The sequence below is a fragment of the Halictus rubicundus genome, chromosome 12 (genome assembly GCF_050948215.1).
Source record: "Halictus rubicundus isolate RS-2024b chromosome 12, iyHalRubi1_principal, whole genome shotgun sequence".
Taxonomy (NCBI): domain Eukaryota; kingdom Metazoa; phylum Arthropoda; class Insecta; order Hymenoptera; family Halictidae; genus Halictus; species Halictus rubicundus.
The window spans coordinates 11,086,499-11,105,591 of NC_135160.1; the positions used below are offsets into that span (position 1 = coordinate 11,086,499).

At 48.2% G+C, this 19,093-nt stretch overlaps 2 protein-coding genes across 2 annotated transcripts; one reads left to right on the top strand and one right to left on the bottom strand.

The window, feature by feature from the left end:
• The first annotated feature begins 1,008 nt into the window (after positions 1-1,008).
• On the top strand, positions 1,009-16,704 carry LOC143359482 (nose resistant to fluoxetine protein 6-like). Its single transcript, XM_076797422.1, has 10 exons — positions 1,009-1,312; positions 13,206-13,492; positions 13,579-13,754; positions 13,927-14,081; positions 14,320-14,454; positions 14,549-15,108; positions 15,397-15,702; positions 15,771-15,945; positions 16,325-16,467; positions 16,565-16,704. The coding sequence occupies exons 1-10, from the start codon at positions 1,009-1,011 to the stop codon at positions 16,691-16,693; spliced, it is 2,370 nt and encodes a 789-aa protein (XP_076653537.1). The 3' UTR covers positions 16,694-16,704.
• Positions 16,705-16,736: 32 nt separating this feature from the next.
• Positions 16,737-18,923, bottom strand: LOC143360079 (26S proteasome non-ATPase regulatory subunit 5). The gene is made up of 2 exons (XM_076798640.1): positions 18,706-18,923; positions 16,737-18,639 (listed from the first exon to the last, which is right to left on the bottom strand). The coding sequence occupies exons 1-2, from the start codon at positions 18,885-18,887 to the stop codon at positions 17,307-17,309; spliced, it is 1,515 nt and encodes a 504-aa protein (XP_076654755.1). The 5' UTR covers positions 18,888-18,923; the 3' UTR covers positions 16,737-17,306.
• Between the last annotated feature and the right edge of the window lie 170 nt (positions 18,924-19,093).

The window sequence follows — 19,093 nt, forward strand, 5'->3', positions numbered from 1 at the left end:
CGATCTCATCCAGTATTTGCTGTGAGCCTGTCCGATTAGACGCGAATAAAAATGATCTACAGTTCCATGGTCCCACGATTCAATCGGCAGTAAAATTTATAGGGAAGAAAGACCTCTGGAATCGCCTCGACCAACCCTGCTCGATCGTTCGTCGTCTCTCGGAAGCTCCATAAATTGAAAGGTTTCGTTCCGCGTGTTGGCGCGAGACGATGCGGCAAAGATTGATGAATCGCCGGTCGGACAAACAGATTTTGCGGCCGCGGGCATCGTCTCGTCTTGGCCGATCCACGGATATTATGCTAACTACGCGTTCAAGCTGGCCGCGTGTCGCGTCGCGTCGTGTCGGAGCAACGTGTCTCGCCACTGGCGTTCACTTTTCGATACCGGGGAGGTTTGCCGCCCCACCACTTCTACGGCACTTTCATTACTACCAAGATATTCATCCGGCGAGGTCATTTTTCTACCATTGCCAGCCGCGCGTCGTTCTAGGTGATTCTTGGACACCGAACGCGGAGGAACCACACGCGAACGAGAAAGGACAGAGACCAGACGGGGACGGCGACAAGACGGTGCAGAACAGAGCAGAACAGAACAGAACAGAGCAAAACAGAACAGCGCGATCGACTCGTTTCGGAAGGTCGCGAGGAGAGAACCGTGTCTCGGAGATCTTTCGGGGGCACAGCCGCGCGCAACGGACTCTCGGTGTCGTTCACGATGAGAACGGAAGTGGTTCGCGACGGAACACCTTGGAACACCCGGAGAATGCGATCGCAAAGCTTCACGTGATCTCGACCGGTCTATGACAGTGAACGCGAAACTGGAACTCGAAGACGTGTTCTCCTTTTCTGTGATATATCGTCGCGGTTCTAACTATTGAACGAGAGCGGAAACGACTCCTCGAGATCGTCGATCATGCCCAGTTGAGATCGATCGAGTCTCCGCCTACTCGATTAGAACGGTGTATCGTATAATATCTATATATAATTAGTGGAAACGTATCCTAGAACAATGAAGCGCTCGTGGATCCCGGTTCTGTTCGCGTTTACGTTCGCGTTCGTCTCCTCCGCGACGTCCTCCTCGAACGTGTCGCAGAATCCGGCTGAGGAGCTGCTCGCCGGACACTCGGTGAGAATTCCCGTGGACATCCGAGACAACAACTGGACCACCATTGCGGAGGAGTTGGATATCTTCAACGTGCGTCATCTTGCCAACAACTGGACCGAGGGACGGTATCCCGTGCAGGAGGAGTGCGCGAAAGATCTCACCAGGTACATCCAGGGACTGAAGAGGCACGAGGGATGGGCCCTGAAAGGTAAAATCGATTGTAGTCTAACACCGAGCGAATCGGTTTTAACACCGAGAAACCGCCGGGACGCGTCTGCCGGACAAATATTTCTTACACAAATAGAAAGCGCGCGAGTTACGGAGCAGGGACGGACATAATTGTCTGCGCTGGACATGGCTGATGCTTTCGGTCTTCCACCGAAAACAACGCGAGATCGTCGGGGAAAAGTACCCGCGTATTTAACGGTTTCGCAATGGGAAAGCCCGGTAAGACAAGGGATCGATTCATGCGGGTACCGAACGATTCGAGCGGTTCGAGCAGTTTCATAAGCGAGGAAATCGAGAGTGGAGAAGGAACATCTGCCTTCCACCCGGCGAATCCTCCCGGTTTGCCTACTTTCTTCGCGAAATTTCACTTCTCGCGACACAATGGACGGCCGCCGCGGCTAGTCACGACACCGAATCGCTTTCAACGGGTTTCCTCCCTCGGTCAATGCCGGTTTTCCTCCGGTCTTTTCGAAAGTCTCCGCCGGTTGATCGCCTCGGTAGCGATCCAGCTGGACATCGTCGCAACGTTCAATGCACGATCGATTAATCCCGTTACACGGGTCGCTTGATTTTCCGAGACACTTTCCCAAGGGATCGTCCGATCGAGACCGGATCGGTTGCGACAGCCGTGCAATGTCCAATTCTTTTTTTCCAGGGTTGCGCCTTGCGTTTTACATATTTTTCTCGAATATTCAGGAGACTTTGTTCAATATCACGCTTGCGGTAGTCTAAACGGTTCTACTTCGAAAAAGGTGTGGATAGGGTCTATTTATCGTGAACTAAACTTTGCTGGCGAACTCAATTTAATCTCTATATATACAGGTATCGTTCGCGACTGTACAATTTTATGCGAAGTGTATCTCGCGACGACTTCTCACTGACTCTTCGAAAGTCCTGTACAACCTAATTTTAACGCCTTCGTTTGCCCTGGTAAAAATCCTAAACAACCCTGATTGGCTAACCCACACTTTGGGTCCTTCCAATCAGAGCTGTTCTTTCTTCGTCTCACCCCCGTTCCTTCCGCCCTTGGCGTGTTTGTTTTCGGAACGGCGAGGTGATCGGAGAAGATGATGGGACTTTCCTCCGGGCCACTCATGCTTGACCCAAGTGTCGATAGAACGTTGGGTCCGCTTCAAGTGCCCTTCGGTTCGTCTCTTAATTTATGACGGTCTCAGTTTGCTATTGAGGACTTTGGGACAAAACTCTAATAAACATACTTCGACTAGGTCTGGAAAATGTCCACTCAAAAATAGCTTCGTCGAACGAGAGTCGTAAATTGCGTTGGCCGTTTGCACGAAAGAAAGACTCTTTTGTGTGCGTGCGACCGGACGCTACAAAGGTTAAGCGTTCCTTCGGGTCGAAATGATTTTCCGAGACACTTTCGCAGGGATCGTCCGATCGAGACCGGATCGGTTGCGTCAGCCGTGCAATGTCCAATTCTTTTTTTCCAGGGTTGCGCCTTGCGTTTTACATATTTTTCTCGAATATTCAGGAGACTTTGTTCAATATCACGCTTGCGGTAGTCTAAACGGTTCTACTTCGAAAAAGGTTAAGCGTTCCTTCGGGTCGAAATGATTTTCCGAGACACTTTCGCAGGGATCGTCCGATCGAGACCGGATCGGTTGCGACAGCCGTGCAATGTCCAATTCTTTTTTTCCAGGGTTGCGCCTTGCATTTTACATATTTTTCTCTCTTCGAGTATTCAGGTGTGACTTTGTTCTCCCGAGAGAATATCTTGCGGCATTCTAAACGATTCCTCTTCGAAAAGGGTTAAGCGTTCCTTCGGGTCGCCTGATTTTCCGAGACACTTTCCCAGGGATCGTCCGATCGAGACGCTCGATCGGATCGGTTGCGACAGCCGTGCAATGTCCAATTCTTTTTTTCCAGGGTTGCGCCTTCCATTTTACATATTTCTCTCTCTTCAGACTTTGTTCTCCGGAGAGAATATCTCGCGGTATTCTAAACGATTCCCGTTCGAAAAGGGTTAAGCGTTCCTTCGGGGCCTTGGGCGTCGGTGAAAGGGCAAAGTGGGTCACGGACGTCCCTTCGCCTTTGTCCGGCCAAGACGACCGCGCGACCGCGAGATCGAGGAGGATAAGGACGATCGAGAAGTGCGATCGACCGCGGCACCGATCAGGTTCGAAGCGAGCGTTTCCGGCATCGGCGGCGCGGCGACCGCTTTTTCAGATTTCCTTGGCAAGAGGTTTTTCAGGTTTCTGTTGCGTCGACTCCCGTCGAAATCAGGTTGCTTCTTCGTCGGTGTCGGCCGATTACTCTAGATCCTAGATCTTTTTATAGCTGCCCCACCGTTCGCGATACTTTGGTATTCACAACTATCGCCGATCCCGACCGATCTTTATCGCTTCGCGAAGCGAATTGCGCAAGCCAATTAAGCAGATCGATCGACCGAGTTAACGCGAATCGGTATTTCATCGATCGACGATGAAAACGAGCCTAAGAAAAGAGAGAAAAAAAAGGGAGCAACAGTCATGGCTCGTTTCCCTCGTTGAACTTCGAATTCGCGTGCTATCGTCGAAAACCGGCGTTCGCAGCGGTTCGCAACTGGTTTTGCCCTGTCGATCGGTCGCACCACACGGACGGTTCGCAGAGGAAGTGCTCGGTCCGGCTCGCGATTAGGCGAAACACGGTGTACAATCGAAAAATCACGTTGCCAAGGCGAACGACCAAGGCGAAGCAGTTAGTTGAAACGAATCACCATAGAAAGATTAAGGGGGCGGGCTTGTCGTAACGCTGCCGCCTATAAAATATGGAAAATATACTTCGCTGCCAGAGATTATTATCTCTCGAGACAACTATCGGAAATGAACGTTTACGCGCGGGGATAAGTTGCGCAGTCGTCCCGCGATTCGAGCGTTGCGCACGATCAAAAATTAATTCTATTCTATGTACTCTCGTGGAGAAACGTGTCAAGAACCGTGACGTACCACTGCCAAACACCTATTCGCGATTAGGATGTTAATGGATACGTGTAGCTATTATAGGATCGCAGGACCGTCCGGACCAAACAAGTATGGAGATTAGGAAAATAGATAGATTCCGTGGCTGATCTCCGGAGCTGATCACCTACGAATCTCGAGGTCGCGGTTCCCTCTGTTTCCTAAAATCCTACGCTATTAATAAGCCATAGTGCTATGCCGTATTTATCAATTTGTAGCCGCGCGAGCTCGAGCCGAGGAACATTGCGCAATTTTCGCAGCATCGTTTTTTTTTACAGACTGTATCCGTTGATTAAGAATTCAGACTACACGAAAGATTCTAGGTAATTACGTATTGTCTCCCGTAATAACCGCACGTGTTTAAGTTCTATTTGTTTTCGATGCGTCTACGAATTTTCGAGTCCGTAAATAGCGTTCGAAGGAAACTGGTTCCTCGGACAACGCCTTCAACATGTATCCCGTTACGAGGTTCAAATCTTCCAAAGGAACGAACGGTTTCGGCTGACTCGGAAAGAACGAAATCTCTCCGTTGGAGAGCTCTGTTCGCCTAAACGCGAGGATAACGAGCGACGGCCGCTTTTCTACCGAGGAAAAGAGGATCTCATTATCCCGAGTTTAGACGGTGGTCCGACGCGGAATAATCGTAGAAAGTTCCGGCTCGCGTTTAATTCCCGGCGTAGGATTTTGCGAGGACTCCATTATCCGCTAATGTTTATTATTTCCGGTCGGGAGCCGAGAATCGCGGCGACGAACGCTCGTCACGACGACTCGGCGAGCTCCTCCCAATTTCCGAGCGGAAAAGTCGTTTCGCGGCGGCGAAATTCGTCGACTTTCTCCTCCGCCGCTTGTGCCGTGCCGCCCGCTCCATTATCATCGCAGGGAGCTCAAATTTGTACAATTGCGCGCGGGGGAAGGTGAAAGGTTCGTGCCACGCGATGCCTAAGAGAGGATTATACCGTTATATGACATTTGAAAAGCTGCTCTCGCCGCGACGCGTCGCGTCGGACGTTGTGGGATCTTCTGTTGTGGGTTGTTCTTCTCGGCGGGCCCAGCGCGCGCGCGCGCATCAATCACTCGTTTCCGGTTCGGCTTTAATTCGCCGTTTAACTCGCGGTCTGCGAACCTGACGCCGAGAAGTCGTTGCAGATCGGTGAAAGGTCCGCGTCAAAGAAACTAATCGAACGAGGAAGCGATCGTAATAGATCCTCGAGCGATACGATACGAGTCGCGTCGAGTCGCGGACCTTTCTGCAAAACAGCAATTCGTCCGGCACGATCGCAAAAAGCGGCAGTTCGACAAAACAGCATCTTTCATCTTAATGCCCGTAACCCGATACCACCGGTAACTATGGTCGCGCGTTGAAATTTCACATCGACAACAGCTTCGGCCGAACATGACGCAGCTATTTCTTCCGTTTTCCGATTCTTTCGTTCGGCATTACGCCCCCGGGCGAAGCACGCCGATATTATAGCCGTGTCGGACGGGGTTTAATGAATCGAAACCAAGAAAATCCGGCCTCGTAAACGCAGAAAACGCGCAGCCTACTAATCGGTTGCTAACGATGCTCGAACCGAGTGAAAGGAAGTCACCGGGAGAAATTGAAAAATGTTCGAGACCGCAATTCAATCATCGAGAACGGGCCTGGTAATGATTGAGCACGAGGTGCCCGTCGACCACTTCCGTCAGTATCTGCAGCGTCAGCGTCCAACGTTCAGCGAATGCAACGGGCAGGCGTTAGAAAGTTTAAGGAAGAGTCACGCGTGCGGAGGAACCGCACCGGCCTACCAGAGAAACCGCCACAGTGATCGAAATTACGTCACGCCAAGTACAAAAAGAAAAAAAAAATCGAGGCCCCGGCTGCGGCTGCGGCCCCGGGAGAAAGGATTACGTGTAAGCCGGGCTTGCGAGCGTAACTTTCACGTAACCCGACTTTTCTTGAATAATCCTGATCCTTTTGCATCTGTTTTTCTCGTTAACGACAGTGATATAACCCGCTATTGGCGGAACCCGCGATCCCGTAGACTTCCTAGATCGCGTCCCAGCACTCTGCTCACGAGATTGCCGACCCTCGTCGATTCCCCGGCGATCTATGGATCGTTTCGTGTCGCACGACATGGTTTCTTGCCTGAAACAGAATACAGAATCCCCAGGAGTATATTCTTTTTTCAAAAAATGTTCGACACGAACCGGTTCGGTGAACGATCGTTCATTTCGGATGATATACCTTTAGTTCTTTAACCGGTGGTCCTTTAGGCTTTTTTCGGCGTGGCACGTTGCAGCTGCAGGTCTGAAACAGGAATACAGAATCAGACGAGTATGTAACAATTGCTGGACAATTTTTGTGGATCCTTATTCGGCTGGCGGCATTCCTCGAGCTCGATCATTTCGAAAACCGAAACCCGTTCCGAGAAATAGCCTGGCTTGTTTACCGGCGTGTTCGGCCGAGGAATTCGAACCCTCAGGAGTTGCGCAACGCGTTTTAGAACACCCTCTGCACCCGCCATGCCGAAGCGAGGCGGTTGTGTTCGATCTGTTCTCTCGTCTGATTAATGTAACGGGCCTCGGCGTGGTATTATGTAAGCAAGATATCCCGTGATGTACTTTCTACGTGTTTCACCCGCGCGAACAGGTTTCCATCGACGTAAACTTGAACGGCCGAGCTGAATCCACGCGCATCAGCGTCAACAGCCTCCTGAAAATCCGACAAGGATCAGCGTTAATGGCCCGGGATAGTCACGTGACTTTTTCGTACAGCCTATCGTAGAGCGTGTACCTACACACCTCCCTTTCACAGTTCTGGTCCCCTCCGTAACAGGGCGAGATGGGAATGTAGCCCTTTTTCCCCGCGAATTCACCGATTATTCGGTCCACTATACCAAAAATTAATCGATTGCTTGCAGGAGCTGTGAATGAATTTTTATATCTAAATATAGACTCCGGTGATGCGAATTTCAAGACAGACAGGTAGCGGCAAGACCAGAAATAATTCGACTGCGGGTTTCTCTGCAAAATAAAAACTGTTCGCACCGATTGCACCGATTATTTAAAAAATGGCTGAAAACTTGGATAGACACATTCTTCTTATTTTTATAAAGTAATGTAAAATACTTACTTTTAATGCTCCGTAAACCTAGTGTTAAGGGCCAAGGGTAGTCACGTGACTTTTGCAGAGTCAGCAGGTCGGTAATTGTTGTATAATTTCCGTTCACAGACTTCAGCCACTGACTAAAGATTCGTCTTGATGTTGATCCGATGGGGCTTAAGTCTGTGACTAAACTTGTCACATTTTTCGCTCTGTGTTATCGATATTATGAATTCTGACGCCCAGAAACGTGCTTCAAGTTTTCGGCTTTATTTCGCAGAGAATCAAGACAAAGTATAGCTCAATTCATAACTGGAGATATTTTCTAGCGCGCGTTGCTCTCGATATCATCCAGAAAACTCGTCCAATGGCGTAAAAACGCTTGGATTCCACGGCACGCGGAATGTTACCTTATTCTAACGCTTATGTTACCAAATGTTTGCATGATCTCGCCATCTCGTGACCAGCGCGCGTTAGATTGAACCTTCCTCTTTCGAACGAGCCCTTTCCCGGCGAAAAATATCCTCGTATAAGGACGAAAAGTTGAGGCACGTGAAACCATTTTGCGCCTATTTTTGTCGGTAACCTGGTCACTCTACCTTATCGCGAATCTACGGAGTCTTGGCTCAATTTTTGGCCTACTTCTAACGCTTATATTAGCAAATATCCGCATAATCTCATCAGCTCCTGACCAGGGTGCACTAGATTGAACCTTGGTCTTTCGAACGAGCCCTTTCCCGGCGCAAAAAAATTCTCATATTAGGACGAAAAGTTGAGGCACGTGAAACCATTTTTCGGCTATTTTTGTCGGTAACCTGGTCACTCTACCTTATCGGGAATCTACGGAAACCTTCCCCGAAACGATGTCGACGACGATGTGAATTGTCGGCTCTCGTCGGGTAACAGCCTAGCGAAGAATAGAAAGCATTGGCGCGCGATTGCACCGACATACGCTCTCCTTATGCAACCGCCAAAATATATTACCGAGCGTAAAAATTGCGACACCAGGAAATGGTTAAGTAACCGACCCGGTAATTCCGATGCCTACAATCATAGAGACTCTATTAACATCAATTATCCGTTTCGCGTCCGAGAGGGCCCTTTTCTTAACGCGAGAAGCCTCTTCTTTTGATCCTACAAGATCAAACTGTTCCGTTTAACCGAGATTAGAAGCCGACACCTGAACGATTTTCCAACATCGCGCGCACGGGACACTTATCGGCGAGTCCAGCGTGGTCTTTTACGATTCAGACGGCGTGGCTGGGCTGGCCAAGGACCGTAATTAATTCGGCTTGGCAAATCGGCCGATATCGGTTAGGAAACGCGAGGAAACGCAACCCCGTTCTCGACGTTATCGTTGACCGATCGCCGATTATGGGACAGCTATCGAAACGAAACGTAATGATCGTATTGTCGCAACCGTCATGAAATCGTGCCGCGACAGGACAATGCGTCGGGCGTGCCCGCCGCTCGTCTTGCATTCCGTTCGAAGCGGAAAAGTCGTGCGCGCGTTATAATTTTTCTTGTTTTCCTTTCTTCTCTTACCTAAAAGCCGCGTAACGCTCGCGCGGCTCGCTTACGCAACGAATCGGTTAAAAGACATCCTCGCGTCACGGTTTCGCCGCGGCTCTATTAATACTTCGAACGAACATGACGAACCGATCGAGGAATCGCGCATGGGCACACCTAAGCATCTTGAAAACGCAATGTCCCCGCGTAATCGGCGGCCGTAAACCCACCTACGAGGAAAAACCGTGGAAACTCTAGAAGGGCCGGAAAGGAACGCCCCGTGGGGGGAAACCACGCCTACTTAGAGTACTTATTGTTGGTAGATTGCAAAGGACGCTCGAATGAATCCTTGTCAAAGACTAGGGTCCGATTATTCTATTGAAAACAGAAGAGTCAAAGTCGTTGTGATTTTCGGAGCGAAATTTTTAGGGGAGTTCCAGGCCAGCGAGGCCACTGTCCGACTCCGTTGAAATCGAGAGCAACGAAACCACGCGCCCTCGGAGGATCGTGCAGAAAAGGGAATCCCGTGGCCCGTGTTGATTTAGACCAGTGGTTTTCCCCCCTTGAAAAATGTGTCTATATTTCTTTATTTAGAGAATTACGTCTATCGCAAGATCATTTATTTATTGAAAAATAAATTTCCCATCGAAACTTCTCTCGCACACCCAAGGGTGTACGCACCCGAGGTTAAGAACCACCGATTCAGACGATGCGATCGTGATTCCAGAGAATCTGGGTTCCATCGAAAGTGAAACACGGCCGACGAGTTAACTCGTCTTCGCTGGCCGAGCCGATATTGCAACACGATCGTCCATCCAGAAAAAGGAGAGCCTTTCTCTTTCCGAATTACTTTCCCTGCGGCCATCCGGAACACGCCGTTCGGCACGTTCGATCGCTCGGCAATAGATCCCGTTGTCACGGTCAACGAACTACAATACGTCGAAGGAAAGCGATCGTTTAGAGCAGACCGCGACCGGTAAACGCGAAATTAACCTACTTTACGGCTGCATGGCGCACGGAGATCGGTCCCGCAGCACGATCGGCAAGACCAGCTGGAATTACACCCTATTTATAGGACTTTCGCGCGACCTATACTTTCCGTCGTTCGGCAAACAAAGTACGGCGGCCAGCGTACCGTGGCCGAACGTTTCTTTTTCGAGCAACGTCGATCGCGATAGCCCTTGAACTTTGCCGAGGGAACCTCGACCATGGGAGCAACGCTCTAATCGGCAGACCTCCGTGCGAACCGGTCGCCGGAGACCATCGAATTCTTTTCCGGCCAGTCGTCCGCGAAAACATCGAACCACGGGAAAAAGAAAGAGCCCCCAATGTTGCCGGAGATCGATCGCCTGTTTTCCTTGAGCGGCGGGCTACGAACCTTGATGCTATTCGAAGGCTGAACAGAGTGCCCGCGGGGAAAACGTATCCTCGTTGCTCAACCTTCTCGGCGAGCAAAGACCCGGTTACAGCGAAATTAGATCGCGAGCGCGCGAGCTGGCGGGGCGTTCTCCGTCGAATCGAGGAGCAAACGACACGAGAGTCACGTGCGACGATCGAACTTGACTTTGAGCAGGTGCACGCGAAGACCTGCGAACAAGTCGGGACCCATTGTCATTCTAATTTCGACGCGCGAGCACCGATTCCCTGCGCACGGAATCGGCAATTAGTTTCTCCCCGTTCTCGGGTTCAACGAATTTGGCACGAGTCGGCTGTGTTTCGTTTCGTAAACCCTGTAATAAAATGGCGGCGTCCGTACCTTCCGAGGATCATATTCGTCATTGCACACTTTTTCATTTTCACGCGGGATTTAATGCAACGGTAACAACAAAGAAAATTTGCGATGTTTATGGAGATGTATTGAAGGTCAACAAGGGTCAACGTTGATTCAGAAGGTTTGCTGCTCGTGGTTATGATCACTCTGACAGGCCTCGACGACCAGTTGAGTTTGATGATGACACCCTAAAATCTCTAGTGGAAGCTGGTCCAAAATTAAGTATACAAGAATTATCGAGAAGCCTTGGGCCCACATGGTCAACTATACAAAGGCACCTACACGAAATGGGAACGGCATATAGGCAAGGAATATGGGTACCGCGTCAATTATCTGAGACCAACAAGAATATTCGTCGATCAATTTGCACTTGATTGCTATCCAGATTTCGTAGAGATCCATTTCTTAGCAGAATCGTTACCGGAGATGAAAAATGGATTATGATAACATAAAGCGTCCCAAGCAATGGCTTTCTGCAAATCAAACCGCAATGTCAACCCCTAAATCTAGCTTATCACTTAGAAAGGTGTTACTGTGCATTTGGTGAGACTGTCCTGGCATAATTCACTCTGAGTCGTTGAAACCTGGAGAAACAGTCACTGCTGAGTTGTATTGTCAGCACTTACAACGGCTGTATTCAGAACTATTGAAAAAGAGGGCACCTTTAGTCCACAGAAAAGGTGTAATACTGCAAATTCACTCGTACAACGTACTCACCGGATATTGCTCCCTCTGACTATCATCTTTCCAGACCTCTGGAGCATTACTTAACACTAGATTTACGGGACCCGTCAAAATGACGGGTTTTATGTTCTTTAGTTTACAATTATTGTGATTGGAAAAATGCATTCATAGGAAATGTATTTAACACGTTTATTCCTTGGAACATATATTATAGTAAAAGCCTGCTAAAAATCTGGCTGAGTATATTCTTGGTATTTTTATAAAATAATCCAAACTGGCCACTTTTAGTGCTCCGTAAATCTAATGTTAAGAAATAAAACATTTACTTCTGTAAAAGATGCAAGGAGACACCGTGAGTTATATTTTGCTTCACGAACCCTCGATTTCTATAAGAGGGGGATTGAAAATTTGCAGGGAAGATGGCAAACTGTCCTTGATAATGATGGAGATTATATAAAAACTTGAATTTACTACAAAGTTTGTTTTAGATTTCAAAATAATTGATTACTTATGGCTCCCCCTAACCCTATGCACTCGGCGCTATTTTCATTCTAAAACTAAATTTTTCTTCCGTCTTGGAATATTTTCAATTTCATTCATACGAAACTGATCCGATTTCCACATATAATATTTAAATGTTCAGTGATCTATTAAATACAAATTTTGTAATGTAACAAATATTTTGTAATATTTTTTGTAATTTCATTGAAATAATGTCACAACAATTTCTAGTGGTGCTTCAGAGTCACCACTCGAGTGCTAAGGGCTAATATATCCTGCAATCCGTTCACCGAGAAACGTCATCGCTGAAAAATTCCGACAAAACGGACCGCGTTCGAATGATCTTTGGACCCGCGGGAGGAAAGGATCGTGACCGACAAGGAGACACCGATCCTTTCCGAGAAGGAAGGAGAGATTTCACCGATGACATTGCTCCAGCCCAATGAGGTGACGCGTCGCCGGAAGCCGGTTACGAAACGTCTCGATGGAAATCTGGACGGTTTTGCGTGAAACGATGACGATGCAATTCTATCCCGTAACCGCAATTTATCGTTAACGCAACGGGGGCCCATGATTAGAGTACAACACGTACTCGCGCGGTCTGCTCTGTGGAAATCCGATCGGCGCGGCTCTAGGCTCGGCATGCCACAACCATGATTAGATAATATTACTTTCTTCTCGAGTAGAAAGTCTCGCTGGAGAATCGCTGGGATACACTCGAACTCTCTCGATGGGTGTTGTAATCCCCGTTGGTAATGAAAATTATGTATTAACCGGCGCGAAATTCTGCGCGAACGTTCCTCGGAAAATCTCCGAGCCGTATCTTCGACGAACGCCCACCTTGCCGATCGCGATCCAGATGGAGTATCTCGATCGGCGCGAGACGAAAATTGTCCGCACGCTGCGATCGAGACGATCAGCTATTCAGAAATTTCGTTCTGGTCGGCGTCGCGTTGGCGGAAGGTTCGTAACACGGTTGTTCGCTTTCGACGGAATTTCGACGGAACAGAGATCCGGAAATGGTCACTGGTCGGTCGAAGGGAAAGTGTCTTGACGGACAAAGTGGGTCATTGGTTACGACTAGTCGTCCAACGCCATAAAAACACCGCGGCAATGCACACACGCGTGCCAGCGTGTTCGTTCTAGCGATCGTACGAACGACTTCCCCAGATTCTTGATTACCGTTCGTTTTTCTTTCTAATTATACGTTCGGTTCCCCCCGAACACGTGGACCTTGTCACGAGACCTAATTCAAACAAACCAGTTAAAAAGCTCTCTCTAGCTAGCCTTACTAAAAACAGACCGTTCTACTGTCGCGGTATGATTAATCAGCGGTATGGTATTCAATTGAAATATGTTTGCCTTGCAGCGGACGATGCCTCGGGCCGTTACACCAACAGCTTCTTCTGGGGAAACTCTTACTACGTCGGTTCCTCGACCGAGTGCGCCTACATCAACGAGAATTACGTGAAGAAAATGAAGGAAGTTGCGAACGCCGGGACGGAGGAAGCCGCGGAATTCAACGCGGAACCGCACAAGAGGAATTCGGGCCTGAGCGGGAACAACCTTTGGACCGAGTCGACGGTCGTCAAGCCGCCGTACAAGCTCGGTTTCTACATGATGACGATTTCGATAAACGCCACCGTGTCTCCAGTGGTAAATCAACGGGAACGCCCTACACCTAATTCTGGAGAACCTCGAGCGAAATCTACCGAGTAATCGCAACGTTGTCTATTTTACAGACCAGGACCATCTATCTGGGTGTGTGTCTACCATTTTCGTGCACCGCCTCCGATGTCCCGGTGATAGCGAAGCTGGCCGCGAGCGAACTCGCGGCGAACCACTCGATCATCGAGAAGGTCCGGGACCAGCACGACATGTACAATATGTACGAAGACCCCACGTTCTGGGCGCTGACGTACGTTTCGAATCGGCCCTAATTTACTCGCGATTAGACTTTAGACAGCGGATATTTGCCCGCGTACGAATGACAAATAGATTCCGCTTTACCGTCGGCTTCGAAAGCGAACGAGTCCGACGGTGAAAGGACACCGCGGCGGATCTTGATACACAGCGAGAATCATTTACAGGGGCATAAGCATCGGAGTTTTCGTGCTAATGGCGATCGGTTCCGGATACGACGTGTACGTGACGCGAAAATACGCTCGAAGAAACGTGATCTACGACTTGGAGAGGCACGCGAAGCTCGAGCAACTAGCCGGCAGAAATCAAAAGTCGTTAAGTGGTAAGACACGCGCGCACCGTCCCCTATCTAACTTTCTCTCTTTATCTCTCTCTCTCTCTCTTCCTCTGTCTCTTTCTCTCGCTCTTTCTCCGTCTCGATAATGCATACTCGAGCGCAACGCAGCGATGAGTTCCCTTCTGGCTCGCGAACGAAGGATGATACACTAACACTTACAGACTATCACAAGACTGGGACAGTAGCAAAGACAGTGACACACTTTTATTATGTTATTCCGTAGCTTTTCAAGGTAAGGTCTACCTTCCTGTTCCAGCGGCTGAAGCTATCATTGGCGCTCCCCAACCGTTACCGGTTAATAATAACAACGATCACGAGGGTAGTCTACGGTCGAGTACGCCGGAGGTGTACAAATTCAGTGAGTAGCGAGTCCCTCGAGACAATTAGCTCGGTGGAGAGACAAGTGGAGGATGAACAAGACAGAGGAATCTGGTCTCGAATTTGTTTCGCAGGCGTGATCGAGGAGCTGCTACTGTCCTTCTCGGTTCCCGCGAACGTGAAGATCATCTGCGACGGGAAAGTCGGCGGGGACACGATCAGCACGATCCACGGCCTCCGTGTGATATCGATGGCGTGGGTGATCCTCGGGCACACCTGCATCACCGCGTTCAAGTATGCCGACAACATGGAGTACCGGAAGGTCGTCGAGAGGAAATTCTTATTCCAGACGATCACGAACGGCGCGTTCAGCGTAGACACGTTCTTCTTCATGGGCGGGCTGCTGGTCAGCTTCCTGTTCTTCCGTACGAACGCGAAGGGCGACCTGAAGACGCTCACCCAGGGTACACGGGGTTTCGTATCCGGCAGCCTGAAATTTATCGGGCTGCTGATGTACCGATTCTTTAGGCTGACCGCCACGTACATGTACGTGCTGGGAGTGGTTCAGATCGCGATGAAATGGTTCCACTCGAATTCGGTGTTCGAGCCGCCATCCGCGGATCATTATAACTGTCCGAATTATTGGTGGAGGAACTTACTTTATATCAATACCTTGTTCCCGGTCGACCAAATGGTGAGTCCTATCTCGTCGTTCTCGAGGATCGGCGCGCGCTCCGACAGGTCGAAGGGCGCGCCTTCTCTCTCTTTCTCTCTCTTCCTTCCGTTCTTTCTTTCTCGCGCTCCTTGCCACGCCCCCCAGGCGTCGTAGATAGAACTCCGATCGTGACCGAGCAAGGTCGTCGACAAGGTCACCTTGACCGGTTACATTTCTTTCTACCTTCGACGCTTGGCGCGACTCTTTCGAAATACTCTGTCAGATATTCCGCCATTGGACGGTCCTTAATCCCTTGGTTCTTTCCAGTGCATGATCTGGAGTTGGTACGTCGCGGACGACACTCAGTTTTACATCGTCGGAGCAGTGATACTGGTCCTGGCGACGAACCACTTCAAAATCGCAACGTTCGCGCTCACTACTTTGCTGCTCAGCTCCTGGCTGACCACCGGCTACATTGCCCTGGTGAACAACCATATGCCGAGCTCCGACGATCCTCTAGCGCTCTTCGACAAGATCTACGACAAACCGTGGACCAGACTGGGACCTTATCTGATAGGCATGTCGATGGGCTACTTCCTGTTCAAGACTGATTGCAAAATAAAGATGACCAAGGTAAACGATCAGCACCCTCCCCCCGCGAAACTCGGGAACCACCGGTTTGAACTGTGATGCTTTTACAGACGACCATCTGCGTGGGCTGGCTCCTCTCCTCGGCCAGTCTCCTCAGCTTGCTTTACGGCTTGTACGAAGCAGACCTCAGCCCCCTAATGGCCGCCGCTTATTCCTCGTTGAGCCACAGCATCTGGGCGCTCGGCTTGTCGTGGATCGTAATCGCGTGCAGCACGGGTTACGGAGGTAAACCGTTTATGCTCTAAGCACCGAGATTTCATCCACAGAGTGTCCTAATCGTTCCTGAAAACTTGGTCCCGATTTCTTTGCTTTTACTTGTCGGAATCGCAAACTGTGCCAACTTCTACTGCCCTACTCTCGATTCTTAGCGAGCTCAGGCCTTATTCGGTCGTCTAAAATAAAATATTCCCGAGACTGTTTTACTTTTATCGAATTACCGTGTAACATCGATTCAAATTACTTACTTCGAGTTCCGAAATTTTATGATTTTTCTGGCAAGCGCGTCGAAAGGAAAATATATGATCGAAGTCTTCTGGTACAGAGGTATCAACGGCTCATCAACGTTGTTTGGAATCGCGGAAAGTAACCGATCCAATGTTTACAGGGTATGTTAACAGTATCCTGTCGGCACCGATCCTGTACCCAGTCAGCAGAATAACATACTGCGCATACTTGATACATCCGCTCGTGATCCGGCTAACAGCTTTGAACTTGGACTCGCCGTTTCACTTAGGGAACTACACTATGGTATGCTTGTAGAGAAAAACAGAATAGTATTAACGGTGCTACCCGCTACCTTTCGAGAGAGAAAAAAAAATCATAAAGTGGACTGGTTATGTTACAGGCGATCACATTTCTTGGACAAATGGTGCTATCCTACGTGCTGGCCTTTATTATATCGTTATCCTTCGAGGCTCCTATAGTGAGCATGCTGAAGATACTTTCTCCGAAGAAACGGAAACGCATACAATAAGGCAGTGATATCGTAGCTTTTAAACAAAATACACACACACACATCTGGTAAAATTATTTATACACATCTTTATTGTAATTAATTGTAACTGATGTAAAGAAAAAAGATCTCGCGAACAGATGCGGGAACAACGAGGAAGAGTTTACAAACTCGATGAGAGAAAGAAAGAAAGAGTGAGAGAAAGAGTGAGAGAGAGAGAGAGAGAGAGAGAGAGAGAGAGAGAGAGAGAGAGAGAGAGAGAGAGAGAGAGAGAGAGTGAGTCGCTCGAACTTATTTGCATTGTCGCAAAACTATGTTAGTCTTAACTTTTCGTATGTACTGTTACATATAAAATAAATTATTTGTCTTTGTATGTTCGTTCACTCTCACCTCCCAAAAAAAAAATACATTCTCTCGTTCGTATAGTATGTATAATTAATAAATACATGCTTCCTCTGTCTTATATTACGGTACACGTATCGAAAAAACGTTTTCAATTGTCGCAATTGAAAGTTTCAAAAATAATTTGAGACAGAGGAATATATATTTTCTCATAAAAAGTTCATCGAAGAGCTTCTCAACTTTTGTGAACGCTGGCCCAACGAAATAACAAGATGAAAAAAGTAACACCGCTTTATTGGGCACCATCCGTTGCCACTTCGGTGATGATTTCAACATGGTGTGGTCCTTGGTTCACGAATTCTACAAACTTCTGCATGGTGCTCGCGTCGAATATGTTCGACTCGGCCTGGGACAGTTGTCTAACCACTTCGTATTTCGCTTCCTTGCACTCCTTGAAGCTCTCGACGTTTCTGTCTAGCAAGAACTCGACTAGACCCGGAAAAACAGATATGTACTCCTGACCCCAGGTTTGCGCCGCTACAACCGCTAGCACTTCCAACCCTGCTTGTCTGATATCAGCGAACGGTTGTCTGCATATTCCTACGATCATACCCAGCGGTTCGTCGCAAAGGCAGTCGAACCATGACTTCGTTAACGACAGAATTCTGTTGTCTTGCTCCGCCTTCTTCACATCCAGTACGAGGGCTAAATTTTCTAATCCACGGATTCTTAACGCTGTGGGCATTCTCTGTATAACTTCCGAAATTTTCTTGAGTGCGCATGGCATTGCATCTCCCAGAGCTTGTAAAGCGTATTTACCCTCTGCGCTTACAGAAACGTGTCCGAGCGTGTCCAATGCAACGCCGAGAAGAGCTTGGTCCCCGCTCTCTATCACCTCGAACAACGAAGACACTACAACTGGGTATTTTGAGAAAATTTCGTTAGGCCAATGACGCGCGACATTTCCAAAAAACTTCATCAATCCTGGAATCAACAGATTCGACAGTGGATTCTCGTTGGCTTGAGCTATCTTCTGTACAAGCTTCCTCAGTACGTCTTGCTGCTCCAGATAGCTCAATCCATCTTCCGTTAGTGCCAGTTGCGTCAACACCTCTAATGCGTTTACTTGAAGTAATATATCCTCGCTTTCCAGAGTGTCGAATAGAGTGTTTAAGAATCCTGATTGTACGGCAGCATCTAGTCCCTGTTTCGAAGCCTTTGCTATATCCACTACAACTTCGTAGATACGAAAACAAATGGTGTCGTCTTTGTCTAGCGATTTAGTATAATTCTTTAATAATTCGAAGGTGTGTTTTATTTGCGCTTCGTTCGCATTTTTGCCAATTTCCTTCATTATACGCATTGCACATTTAGCTACTGTCAAATTGTCATCCGCGATTCTATCTATAACGGCTAGTAATAAAGATGTATCCGTAAGCAACAGTGGCAGCAACCGAGGATTGGACACGACACACAATATTTCATGTAATATCAGCGACCTGACCACGGCATCGGAATGAGTTATCAATCGAGACATGTGAGTCACGTATCTTTCGTGTACGTCTCCAGGCTCCGACAAGGTGAACAGTGTCTTTAAAATGTCGCATATTTCATTCACAAATTCTCTGAAAATAAAAAGGTAGAGAGACATTGACTATTGTAATTATAAAAATTTAGCGGCGTCATTGTACCTATCGTCCGAGGTTAATTGAGTAAACAATTGGCCATAATCGAGACTTCGAGCGACCTGTTCGGATTCTCTGTTATTCAAACTTCCCAATCTGATTTTGATCTCCGCCAAAACATCCTTTTTCTCTTCTATAGAATTTAATTCGCCAAGACGAACGATACTTGACTGCAACCACTCCGCCATAGTCGTTGAACTGACATTACTTTTTCGAAACACATCCTCGGTCATAACAAAGCCGAGTACCAACTTAATACAACACGAGTTGGTTAGTGACCTTCGGATGCTTTTCGGTTGTAAAAAAATTGCTTTAATTGTCAATGATTGTTTCCAAAAGTATTGTAAATGTTCATGAAAGACTGCCATTAAGGTATTCGCGCCTCATTTGTTAA

Coding starts and splice junctions, on each gene's coding strand:
- LOC143360079 (XM_076798640.1), bottom strand. CDS start 18,887: ATGGCGGAGTGGTTGCAGTCAAGTATCGTTCGTCTTGGCGAATTAAAT. Junction 18,640..18,705: donor CAATTAACCTCGGACGATAG/GTACAATGACGC, acceptor TTTTATTTTCAG/AGAATTTGTGAATGAAATAT.
- LOC143359482 (XM_076797422.1), top strand. CDS start 1,009: ATGAAGCGCTCGTGGATCCCGGTTCTGTTCGCGTTTACGTTCGCGTTC. Junction 1,313..13,205: donor CGAGGGATGGGCCCTGAAAG/GTAAAATCGATT, acceptor TTTGCCTTGCAG/CGGACGATGCCTCGGGCCGT. Junction 15,703..15,770: donor GCAAAATAAAGATGACCAAG/GTAAACGATCAG, acceptor ATGCTTTTACAG/ACGACCATCTGCGTGGGCTG.